The sequence below is a fragment of the Parasteatoda tepidariorum genome, chromosome 9 (genome assembly GCF_043381705.1).
Source record: "Parasteatoda tepidariorum isolate YZ-2023 chromosome 9, CAS_Ptep_4.0, whole genome shotgun sequence".
In the NCBI taxonomy this organism is placed as follows: Eukaryota; Metazoa; Arthropoda; class Arachnida; order Araneae; family Theridiidae; genus Parasteatoda; species Parasteatoda tepidariorum.
Window position 1 is genome coordinate 8,814,951 of NC_092212.1, and position 13,197 is coordinate 8,828,147.

The 13,197-nt window shown below is 28.0% G+C and overlaps 1 protein-coding gene across 1 annotated transcript in view; it reads right to left on the minus strand.

Moving 5' to 3' along the window:
• The window catches only part of LOC107437007 (NBAS subunit of NRZ tethering complex), a 105,102-nt gene that overhangs the window by 49,881 nt on the left and 42,024 nt on the right, over window positions 1-13,197 (minus strand). The window contains exons 25-33 of the mRNA XM_071185728.1: window positions 11,289-11,462; window positions 9,380-9,450; window positions 6,438-6,506; window positions 5,812-5,871; window positions 4,940-5,062; window positions 4,720-4,822; window positions 3,454-3,674; window positions 2,449-2,561; window positions 1,024-1,103 (exon numbers count right to left, since the gene is read on the minus strand). Of these exons, the coding sequence (XP_071041829.1) occupies window positions 1,024-1,103; window positions 2,449-2,561; window positions 3,454-3,674; window positions 4,720-4,822; window positions 4,940-5,062; window positions 5,812-5,871; window positions 6,438-6,506; window positions 9,380-9,450; window positions 11,289-11,462 (1,014 nt within the window). The remainder of the gene's footprint in view (window positions 1-1,023; window positions 1,104-2,448; window positions 2,562-3,453; window positions 3,675-4,719; window positions 4,823-4,939; window positions 5,063-5,811; window positions 5,872-6,437; window positions 6,507-9,379; window positions 9,451-11,288; window positions 11,463-13,197) is intronic.

Below are 13,197 nucleotides of genomic sequence, written 5' to 3' on the forward strand. Positions count from 1 at the left end.
TTATATTCGGTAAATAGGAAAGCAAATTGCTCATTTGCTTGTTTGACTAGAATATTTTAAGAGGTTAAAATGAAATTTTTTAAAATTATTTTAATCAGCGAAAACTGAGGGCGAATGTAAATTGTATCAATAACTCTCCTGTAGATATAGACAACAGCATTATCAAAGATAAGACAGATTTTTTTAAAAATCTTTTTATTAATTGTATTATTTTTGTTTCAGCCTATGATTATACATGCAAAAAAAATTGTAAAAATAAAAACCTTTAGTTAACTTTTATTTCACTGAAAATGAAATGACAGTTTTTAAAAAGGATATTTTAAATTTTCTAAAAAAAGCAGTTAATATTACAAAATACATTATAATATATATTGGAGTATAAATCAGCTTTTCAAACTCTCAAAATTTTACAAAAATTAGGGGTTGGCCTATACACCTGTAATAAAGTCAGAAATGGTCATGAATTATAGAAGCTTTATGAACAATGAGATAAATATGAATAGCTCTCTCTGATTTTACCTGTTTCAAAAAAATGTATTGTCTTTCATCATTTTTTCTTTACATATAAAGGATTTCTTTTAAAAAAAATCAAGAATAAGAAAATTTAAGATTATTTATTCAAGAGTATTTCAGAACATCATCTGTGTTGGATTCCAAAACATTATTCATCTTTATTTAAAGGCAAATGTATCATATCTAGAGATATAATACACTGTTACTATGTGATATATTTTTAACTTGAAAAAGTTTTGCGCTTTAATTTTAAAAAATTCAGATTTGTTTTTTAAGTGATTGACTTATACAACCGACATACCAGAAATGTACTATTTTGTAATCAAAAATAGTGAGTCAATACATTGAGATATACGGTAAATGTATATAGCAATATCCATGCAAGTTTAAATGAATTAATATCAGACCAGTAACGCCCTTAAATTAAGAACATACTTTTAATAAACTATCATCTAGTTATCAATTTCAATAGAATCATTAAATTCTTTTAGTTTAAGTAACAAAATATACCTTTGCCGACTTTTTATAATTCTTAGCTTTCTTTTGCAAAGCCTCTTGAACAATGGTCATTCTATTTTCACATAACCTGACTATAAAAAAATAGACATTAAAAAATTTATCATAGAATAAAACATGGCTACATCAACTATAGTATTATAACTATTTATATTTTTAATCAATCAATATAACTCCATATTAAATAAATAGACTTTTTTTCATTATCATCGGAAGAGGTTTGTTTTTGTGGGGTCTTTTAAAATTTCTTTTTTATTATTACAAAAATTTGACATGAGTTTTGGCTAATGCTCATGAGTTTTATTTACTTAGCCATCATTAGTGTTGTGGCAAACTGTGTATATGTCCGTGGCTCCATATTTTTAGGAGGATCCCACACTTTTATAAAGAAATGTTTGTACAAATCTAGATTTTGTTTGCAAATTTAATGGACATATTTCTTAGAACCACTCAAAAGTAAAAACTATTCATAGAAATTAAAACCATAATATTAGAAAATAAAATGTTAAAACATTTTTAGCAGATCGTTCAAGAGGGATCCGTAAAACAGAATTTCATATTTCTAATTTATTGGTTATGTTCTTGAGTATTAAAGAATATTTATCTTTATAAAATATATTTGAAAATGAAATAACAGAAAAAAAACATGCAAGGTTGATTATTTTTAAAGAATAAAAGTTTTTTTCCAAAAAAACCTTAGATGAATAATGAAATTTACATACAAAATTTAGTTACAAATATATTGAGGTAAAAGGGACCCTGCAAAAATACAAAATTAAAAAGAGGCTCAGAAAAATACTTTGCTCAAAGCCTCACATAGAAATGAAACTGATTTACAATATGGTTTGAAAAATGTTAATTATTTTGATTGTACTGGTTTGATTAAGCATCTAAATGATTTTAAATCATTTTTTTTTCTAGAATGATATGAATCACATTATTGGTTTTGCAAGCATGTATTTAATTAAGGGAAAATAAATGAATTTATTAATAATAAAGGCACTCTAATCATTTCAAGATCTACATGCATAGTGAATCAGAAAAGGAAAATAACATTTTTGGTTCTAGGAGTATGTATTTAAGCAAAAATCAGCAAACTCATTAAGAACCAAGCACTGTTATCATTTCAAGAGAGTTTAATCAATCTGAAAAAGTATATAAATTAAAATTTACAATTACAGTTTCAGGTTCAGATATGTTAATGAGATATGCAGTCTTAAATGTAGATATAGTATTTCACTGAAAATCATCCCACTAAATGAAATAATGATTAAAAGGTAATTTTCATCAGAAAATATGATCACATGATTTTTGATGCAAGTTATTATAAAAAAGGAAAATATTTTATCTTTTGCAAAGTATGATTTCAATGGTATAAATAGCAATAAAAATGAAGGCAAGACAATATTATTTGCATACCTTGCAAGGGTAAAATAACTACACCCAACTCTTGCAGCAAAGAAAGTGAAGATATCAGATCAAATTCTTCTTCTATGCTAGATGGTACATCCTCAATTAAGTTCAAACAAGATCTGCAATTTTGTGATATTAGTTATAACATAATGCATATCAAAAGAGTTATATTTAAGAAAATTGAAAACCAATTTACAAACATTATTATTTTTTGTTTACTTTATTTTTACAAAATATTATGCTTTATTTTAAAAATATATTCTGCATTTATTCAAATTCAAAATATTTTTCTTATTTTTTAATGAAAATTTACAAAATATGAGACACAGAAAATTGCATACATATTTATTTCATTAAATTTAAGTTGCTAACTTGCATATTTATGTTTGAGGATACATTGAAAGCAATTAAGATTAATATCATGTGTGTAGCAGATTTTTATTACATTCATTATAAAAACTGTGAATCCAATAATTTCCATTATACTACAAAAAAATTTGCAATGAGAAAATTTTTGAGAGTTTTTTCCCCTTTCAATAACAAAAGTTGTATGATTTTTTTTAGTTTGTACACGTTTCTGAAAAGTAACTTCCTGAACATATGTTGTATTAATACAGAGCGAAAAAAATTTATGTTAACCGTTGGCAACCAAATATTCAGGGCTACCAATTAAGTAAATAAAGTTTGACTCGAGAATTACAGAGTTTGAGAGTTACTGAGTTTGATATTAGAGTTGCAAATCAAAGATGATATTTCTGATATTTTTCTTATTTTAAAGACTCTTAATGATATATGGATAATATTGAAACCATTGAGATCTTACGGAAATCTCAATACAAGTGAAAGTTATTACTTTGCAATAATTCTAAGGTATAAGATATTGTATACATCTCAATGATAATGTCATTTTCCCACACTATTCCCAAAAGATTGAGAACACTTTGACTTTCACAGCTGATCCTACTATCTACATTTCGATTGCTCATACAATTAATCTTAAATATCACTCACTTTGCCAAAGACATGCAGGAGTCTGAAGCATCAGCAGCAGAATTGAAATATTCTTGAGAAGCCACAAGGACAAGTTCCACTGACTTCACAAAAGGTAGTTTAAATGAAGCAGGTCCAATGAAATTTTTCTCTCTCTTTTTCTTGTTGTTGCACTCCATCATTTTTCCAGCAAAAGTTATATTTTCATTCTTACCAGAGCAAAGAAGAGAGTGCAACACAATCTGAAAATAATTATTGCTTTAATTAATGATGATATGAGGAAAAAAGGTATGCTTTGCTGAGGCTATTTTTTAGAGGGATTTGTGGGACAATTGGAAGCAAACATTTAAAACCTATATTCTATAGATGTGTGAATCAACTTATAAAACTTATTTACTTTAGCAACCTTTAAATAAATAAAAAAAGTTTAGGAGACTTCACATTATATTTATTTATAGTATATATTTACAGTATTATTTATAGTATTATTTATTTATCTAGTATATATAATATTAGGTTAACAATTAAGTTTTTGCTGCTTCTTTTTTAAATTTTTTTTTACTTTACTTATATTATTAAATGCTTTTAGCACCATGTTATAGATCATTTGAAGGTGGAATTTTTATTCTAAAAGAATCTATCTATTTCAACTTGAACAACAATATATATATATATATATTGTTGTTCAAGTTGATGTTTGTTAATTTCCACAACTTTCAAAACTAATTTCCAAACCAATTTCTACAACTTTCTAGCCTATAACAGTAACTGCTAGTAATAAAATCACGGTATAAAAAATCAGCTCTTTTTACAATTTAATAATAATAATGAAAAAAAAAGCAGAATTATTATAATATTAAAATGAAACTTTAGGGGACAATAAGTTCAATAAAAGTTATTTAAAAGTTAATTTAGTTACATATATNTATATATATTTATACGTATATATATATTTATATATATGTATTTATATATAATCTTTTGTTCTACGGCAGACACTGAACATTCATCCTTTACCATGGAAGACACTGGAAGCATTGCTTATTCAACCTTATCCGATGAGCACCTGCGAACCTAAGTCATGGAGGCCAGCAACATTACCCACAATACACTGCCACTAGATATATATATTCAAATCATTCAAAAGCTGTTTATAAAATCGGCAGCTTCTAAAAACTGCAAGTGAGAATCGAATGAATAGAATCAAAAGTCAGTGGGCAGAGTAATTACTGAAAAAATTACAGTAGAGTAGGCTTTATAATGGAGAGAAATTTAAAATGCATTTACTTCATAACAGTCTTCATACGTCACACACTTAAACAAAACTTTGTGCATTTCAAGAATATCAGACAGCAAATTGGTCCATTCCTCTTCATCTAGAACAGGAATCCTTTCAAAGATAAGATAAAAATTGCGTAAAAAACTAAAATACTTGCAAAAAAAAATTAATAAATAAATAAAAGAAATTAAATAAAATTTTAAAAAAGGAGAAAATGACTGCAAATACCTGTGACTAGCCATTCTGGTCAGCTTCACTAAAACCTTTTTCACCTCCAACATGTTGTTAGAAAGGCTCTGAACCATAGACAATGTTACAGCAAAATTATTTTTCTCTAAAATTTCTGCAACTCTAGAAATGATAAAATTGAAAAAAGATTACATGAAGATACATTATAGGGAGTACAATAGAAAGTAAAAAATTAAACATCAATTTTTATACATTATTATTATTCTTCAGTTGTGTATTAAATAATACTTTTATAAATCAATGTGCACATTTAATGATATTGAAAGTTTTGCTAATGCCCAAATCGATTTTTGATAGTAATAAAACAGAATAGGAAATTTTAGTAAATATATAAGAAAAAGATAAGTTTACAGAAATTTTAGGAAGATTGATATACAATATTATGATTTTTGATCGTAATAAAATAGAATAGGAAACTTTAGTAAAGATATTAGAAAACAAAAAATTTACAGAAGTTTCAGAAAAATCAACATGCAACATTATGGATAATTTAATGAGAAAATGAACCCAATTTACAAAACCAAAAAAGAGACAAAGAAGTAAATAAACAATTAAAACATTAAATCAAAAAGCAGCTAAAGCAGCAAAAACCAAATTTGCTTTATTTTAATTTATGTATTCAAACAGACATTAAAGCAGGAAAAAGTAATAAAATAGAATATGTGTGTCTGTAAGACAGCACTTCTTCAGGGGACACCATGTCTACAAACACATAGGAGCTTCTCTGTTGTCTGTGGAAAAACCAAAACTGACAGGGGCACTGAATTTAAATCTGCAAACATACTAATTTACTTTAAGCTATATATAAACCTTTTAATGATTTTTACATAGTTAACTAAATCAATATTTACCGTATGTGTTTCTTCAAATCAGCTACAGTTGATGGTAAGCTACATAACTTGCGATAAGTTCTGAAATAGAAGTTAGGTATCAGAAAAATAATGGTATAGGAGAAGTAAAAACTCAATAAAACATTTAAATATGTAACATCTATTTGAAATGCTAATATATATATAGCAAATTTTCAGTTATTATCTTTATTTTCCCATAAAAATACAGATTTGTTCCTAGAATAATAGATTTCAGTAGTATACAAGCTATTTCTAAAAGAAAAAAAGTTCCTCCCATATTACCTCATATAGGAATGGAGAAAAGGAAAGAAACATTTAAAGAGATCAGAAAATTGACGAAAATGCCAGAAACTTATGAATTCATTACACCACTACATTTTTTGAAACAGAAATACTTGACTATAATACCTTCATTTTTTTTGCAACTATTTTTCCAGAATATTAAATAGACATTTCATACACATTATGTATGAAAGCAATGGGAGGGGGCATAAACAGAAAATTATATACTTGAAAAAAAAAAACTTACATTTCACTTGCTCACAAAATAAAACAATGAAATAAATACGAAAAAAGGTATTGATGATAGAGTTCTTTTAAAAATGATGTAACTTTAAGATACTTACTTGTTGAAGTAATCAGGCAATGTTAAAAGAATTTCATAAATAGCTGCAGCATTTTTCAACTCGTCAGTTCTAGAAAAAAAATAAGGTTGATATAAAATGACACCAGATTTATGCGTACATAATTTTTTTTAAAAAAAACAACAACATTCCAATAGCTTAGTGTCTAATAAGACAAGTAATTCTTATACAAGCTTTAAATAAGCAGGTATTGAACTATTAAATAAATTTAAAAATTAGTTAACAAACATCTATCATCTGTAAATGAGTGAAAAATTATATAATATAAATAAACATCCCTTTATTTTATAAAATTTAGGTTTTGCTATTTAGTAAAAGACACTCCACAGAACCGTCTTTTTTAATGAGCTATGGAAAAAGCTCCGCTGTCTTCTACATTTTGATGCATTTTGAAAACACATTTTTATGCAATCTGCAACTGGCCAATTGCAGCGTTTTAATCAGTGGCCCAGGGCTCGAAAAACAGCCCGTTCTCGGCGGTCAAAAATTCCCCGCGGACAGCGTATTTCTCGAATCCGACGTCCACGCCATTTTCCCGTTAATGTTCATTTAATAATAATTAACGGGGTCCCGTTAATGATACATTTTCAATTTTTGTTATCTTACAAGAGACTTACAAGTTACAAGGCAGCAAAATGACCCACAATACAGCAACATACTGCGCACGTTGGAATTGATGTTTTCTCTGTCAGGGAGTACTCCAGCGGTTGAAAGGGGCTTTTCAGCAATGAACTTACAAAAAAAAAAACACATTACGTACTGGTCTTAAACAAGAAGCGTTAAACGCAATTATGAACATCTACCTAAATGGAAAACCCCATTCAGATTTCAGTGCAGAAATCTCTGTAATTCATTGGCTTAATTGTGGAACTGGCAAACGTCATATTTAATTCATTTAAAAAACGCAGTACCCTCGGATAAATTGACATTTCAGATAACTTGACCTTTGTCATTTAAATTATTTCATAAAAGAAATAAATTATTTCATAAAAGAAATACTAGGCTACTATTAGTAACCTTAGTATTTCTTTTATTACTGTATAATGTAACCCTAGTTTTTGTAATCCTAGCAACTACTAATTCCTTGTGCAATTTATATAAATGTTTGTAATAAATAAGAGAAAATTATATATTTATTCACTTAGAAGCTACGGGTTAGCTTCAAAGGAGGACTGGTACATTGTTGGACAAGTCATCCTCGGGGACGGGTAAAATTTCTGAGTTTTTTCGAGCCCTGCAGTGGCTACTTTTTAAAACACGTGATCACTCCTTAAAAACTCAAAATGTTTAACGATAAAAAGAACTGTTGATATCAGTAGTGTGGTTGGAGAGCTAGGTGCAGTGAGTTTGATCCTGAAGGCAGCCAAAACAACCAACGTATATATGCAGCAAGGTGCAAGTTAAATCTGGCGAGGCTGAAAGTCCTCTCGTTGGATGTCGTGAGGAAGTTTGGTGAAAAGGGTACCAGCTCAGGTGCTGCCCAAGTCATCTGATCAGGTCAAAGTTACATGCTATTCCTGCCATAGCCATTAAGAGATAAAGCCCTGAAAATGGGGCTTGGTGAATGGACAAGGTTGGATGATGGTGATATAATAAAAGGCATTTTGAAGCATTTCTCAAAATATAGTAAATATTACACAATCCATTTTTTAAAATAAATGTTGAGAAACAAGTAAAATATACGTATATAGTAATTTTCAGAAAAATATATTCATAATAATTTCCTATTCAAGAAAAAAGTTCATGGGTTGCAGTTTTGATGAATAAAGTTGCAATCAGCGGACAATTTCTTAATTGTCATTTGTTATATTTTGTTGCTCTGAGGCTGGTAGCAACTGCTATTTTTGTCCTATACTATTTCCTATCGTAACATTCAGGCTGAATCCCATGCTCCTTAAAAATGCCAGGATTCAAATGTAATTTTTTATTTATTAACAAGTAAATTCTTTCAGAAATGAACACTTAATGCATTTCTTTAGAGTGGTGCAATTTATGACGTTACTATTGTCAATGTCGTGACACACTTAATTATGCTATAACTCATTTCAATCCTAAATATACATATTCAACCACTGTGTGTCATGGCGGCAAAGTTTTCACAGTAGCATGTGCAGAGTTGTAAAAAAATAAAAAAAAACTGAAGAAAATAGTAAGTAATCTTCAGAAACTATACCAAAGTTTGCCTCACTAGGCTGTCAGATATTTTTGTAGGCTTCGATTGTAAACATAATACAGTACAGAACCCGTTATCCGGAAATCAGTAAATCGAAAAACCAAAAAACCGGAACGAAATTCGATAAATTTTCCCGCCATTTTTAACAAAAAAAATTTTTTTTTTTCCTCATAAGATTTTAGGATTTTTCCTTCTTTTTTGAAAGATGTTTACCTTACCATCATTTTGGAAACAATCATTAGTGTATTACTTCGTTTTTTCAAGATTATTTCCAAATATTTTTTTTTTAGTTGGGTTTAACAATAAAAAAAACGGCTTTCTGTACCGATTCAGAAAACCGGAAAAATCAGTTATCCGGAATAGCGATGGTCCCGATCGTTCCGGATAATTGGTTCCCTACTATACAACAAAAATATTGCTCAAAATTAATTTATATGCATAAAAAAAATCAATTTTAATAGCACCTTCAAGAACTAATCCTAAATAATCCTATACTCAGTTCAGCTACTGAAGTATATACCCATCTTCAAGGAGTTAAATGATTTCATAAGGAGTTTAAAATGTTTCATTAAATATTTCTAACTTTATTTTAAGGATAAAAAAAACTTGCACCAAACTCATTCCTAAGTAAGGCACAATAAATGGAGCAGAACTGTTTATTTTTAGCACTGCCACATGTCTTAATTTAACACTTAAAATGAAGACATTTCCTTGAAAACTTACAAATATAATATGAATAAAAAATACTTACCTCTCACATGCATAAACACAATCAAGCCCAAGAAAAACCATGTCATCAAATTCGCACAAAATTGAGCATGTCTAAAAAAGTATTAAAAGATAAGAATTTTTAGGTTAAAAAAATTACAAACTCATTAAAAATTACCTTACAGAAAGTTAAAAAAGTATCTTACACTAAAATAAGATAAGAAAGCATTTAAAACTTTGTACGGTAGACTCTCAATTGAACGGGGATGATCAGGGAATGCCATTTCTCTGATAAGGTTACATACAAAATGATGTAATTGTATAAAAATTTAAATTAAAATTTTTAAAAAATAAATCACACAAAATACAAAATTTGTATGCAGTAGGACAATAATAATTTAATTAATTTAAAAAGAAAAGAATACAAATTTGAAAGTAATTTATATTTATTAGTGCAAACATGGATTCAAGCTGAGGAAGAGGTAGCCAATGCAATATGAAAAAAATAATTTTAAAAAAATGAGTATAACTTTTTTATAACAAATTTTAAAGATGTTGAAATCTTTAAATTTTGTTTGGTGAGATACAATTAAAAATCCACTTTGATCGCTTTAAAAAAGTTCCCCTTGAAAAAAAATATTTAAAAAATATGATTGCCAAAACGTGATCCCAGGTTACTTTTTGGCAAAATGATCTTGTCATCGTTTTTTTTCTTGCTTCAACTCTAACCTTTGGGACCTCGTCAATCCGTTTGGGACCCTTTTTATTAGTGATATTCAGCTGAATTAATATTGAAAACGATCCAGTTTGAACTGTAGATTAGAATTTCTGATTCTTAATTAAAACAATAAAAACAAAAATATCGTTCAAATGACGAAATTATCTTTATTCACAACTCAAGAAGTATTTATGGTATCTCACTGGTCCCACATCTCAAAAATAAACTCGCCAACTTGATGCATAACAAAATTAAGAGTGAAAAAAAAAGAAGTTGAAAAACGTGATGACGTCCAAATAAGGTGCACACGTCATCAAACCCAAAACAACACCCATTTTGCCAATGGGTAAAAATAAAAAATGGGTTCTTTATCCTACATTCTTCATCTTTAAGGTCACCCCTAATAACTACCCATTTGAATAATCAAGAACACGGTTAACTGAGAATTCTATTTATTACTTTAAGACAAATGTAATTTACAATAATGATTTCAGAATGACGATGGCTCAGGGAATAGAGCACTCACTTCCTAATGAGGTGACCCGGATTTGAATCTTAGAATCAAAAATTTAATACGAGTTCCGCTTCTAGCTAGCAAGCACCGACTACGGTACATACATTAAATATCCACTGTGGTGGAAGAATCATGGGTTAGAATCCCATTGCCATAGTGCTAACAGTGGAAGGTTTGGGGGTATTTCCTCTCCGTGTAATGCAAATGTGGGTTAGTTGCATTAAGAAGTCCTCTAAAGAAAGCTAATCTGTCCAAATTCTTGATCCAAATCCTTATCTTCTGGATTAGTTTTAAAATTACGAAGCCAGAGAGTTGAAAATTGAAAGTCATAAACTCAGAATTGGACCAGCTGTTCAACACCAGATATAAAATAAAATAATGTATTCACTCTAATACTATTGTACAGCTCTCAGGAGAACTTCTCCAGTCATGTTTCACGATGTGGCCGGTATTATGGCTACGAGAGAAAGTCACTTTCAATAGGGGTGTGGGATGGATATTGTTATTTCGATCTTGGCACAGAATTGATACCTATGTTTCTCCATTGCACCCCATTGGAAATGTTACAATACACATGTTACAATAGCAGCAGGCTACACCAGACTTTTAGTCTGGAGGAGCTCTCTTGAAACCTGCACAATAGTTTTAAAATATAAATACATCAATTTCAATGACCCAGTAATAATCATTAAAAGAAATGTTAAAAACAAAAATTACTACCTCTGATTTCAAACTTTCCATAAACATCTTGCAGTAACTTAAATCATTACTTGACATATAGAGAATATAATTTTTGAGGAGAGGTTTTGCAGATCCCGAACTATATTTTTCACACTGATTGAGATAAGGTACTAACCACGAATACAAATGAGCAATGAAGTTTTCTTTTGGTGTCTAAAATGGAAAAAAAATACATTGCAAATTAAAGTAAAGAAAACTATAGTTTTACTGCCTAAAATCAACATGGTTTTACTTGAATCTGATAAGTGGCTACAAACATTCAGAAAAAAATTTCCCTTATTTCTATTACTGATGATAAATTTTTAAATTGATTTTTTCCAGTTCTGCCTTATTTGTGCAGATAAATTACAAAGAAATTTTAGTCATTCTTAAAGTTTAAAATCTAAAAATTTTTAATCATCATGAAAATATACCAAATAACAACAAATAACATGGCATATTAAAAAAAAACATAAACAATATGTAAGTTATTGAAATATCTCTGCGAAACACATTTGTTGATTGTTATCATAAACATCTATAATGAAAATCAAGTTTTGGAAATTAAATATTCTAAATATTAAATAAAAAATACTTCCATGAATAAAGAAGTGCACCAGCAACTTTTGGAATAAAACCAATAATATTTCTTACCAATTTTTTAATAATATAGAGTGGAAAAAAACCCCATAGCTTTAGAAAATTCCATAAGAAAGAATTCCCCTACTCTAACCCACATAAAAGCTTGCCCTTGGTTTTTGAATATTAGAATAGAATCTCTGTTCCTTTTTCTAATTTTCTTGTTCTTTAGCCATCCTGTCTAATTAAAATTGCTAGTTTCTTTAAACTTTTGTTTGATGTATTATAAAATAAAAGAAATAACAACTGCACTTTTATTGATGTAAATAACAGACACTAAATGAACAGTAGTAAGTCATTTGTTTCTCCTATTTTTCCCTTAAATTCTTAAAATTTATGTTTGTAAAGCACAGGAATGCAAACCTACGATGGTTCTTTTCCTTTTAAGAGGAGCTATTTTATCTTAGTTTTCTGTAATGATATTTAAATACAAAATAAAGAACTTTATCCTAAATTTATAAGTTAAATTTTCTAGAATATAGATTAACTTTCTATATATTCAATTACAATAAAATTAATTTAATAATTCACTATATTTGATTATAATATTTAAGTTTTGGAACAAATAAATTAATTTGCTCGCAGAAATTTTTTTATTTTTAATAACAATTGTCACATAATTTTTATACACGATGTAATTTATTTCCAACTGAGTATTTATTTATATTTTTTTAATTGGTTTTATAACTAAACTGAAAATTATTTTTAAAATTAAGAAGTACTGAGATCAAAATTTGCACTAAAATCACATTAATCATGTGAGATTTGTCTCTAAATAAATTGAACAATTAAACATAATGGGCAAAAGTTCCAAAAATAATCAAATATCTCATTAATCAAGTATTCTGTATCAATATACTCGAAAATTAATTATCATCCTACTAATGCTTTATAAACATACCTATAGGTTTACGATTCATAGAAAATTAATACATATTTTTTTTACCAGGGAGTGTAATAAATTTTTAAATGCAGGACTAGAAATTTTTTTTAGACTTTTAGAAAACTGTTTTTGTGTCCAACAAAAAGATTTTGCTAGACGTTCATTTTGAAAAAAAGAGAAAATGTTTTGTCTTTTCTAATACTAATATAAAAAGACTTTTCTTGATGTTATTCTCTAAGCATACAATATATATCACAGAGTTAAGATAAAAATAATATAAATTGGTAAATGCCTTAAATAAAATATTTTTCACATTAAAGTGATAAACAAAGAAAACAATTATGAATTCAAGTAAAGAAATAAAAAAGCAGATTAATAATAGTAAGA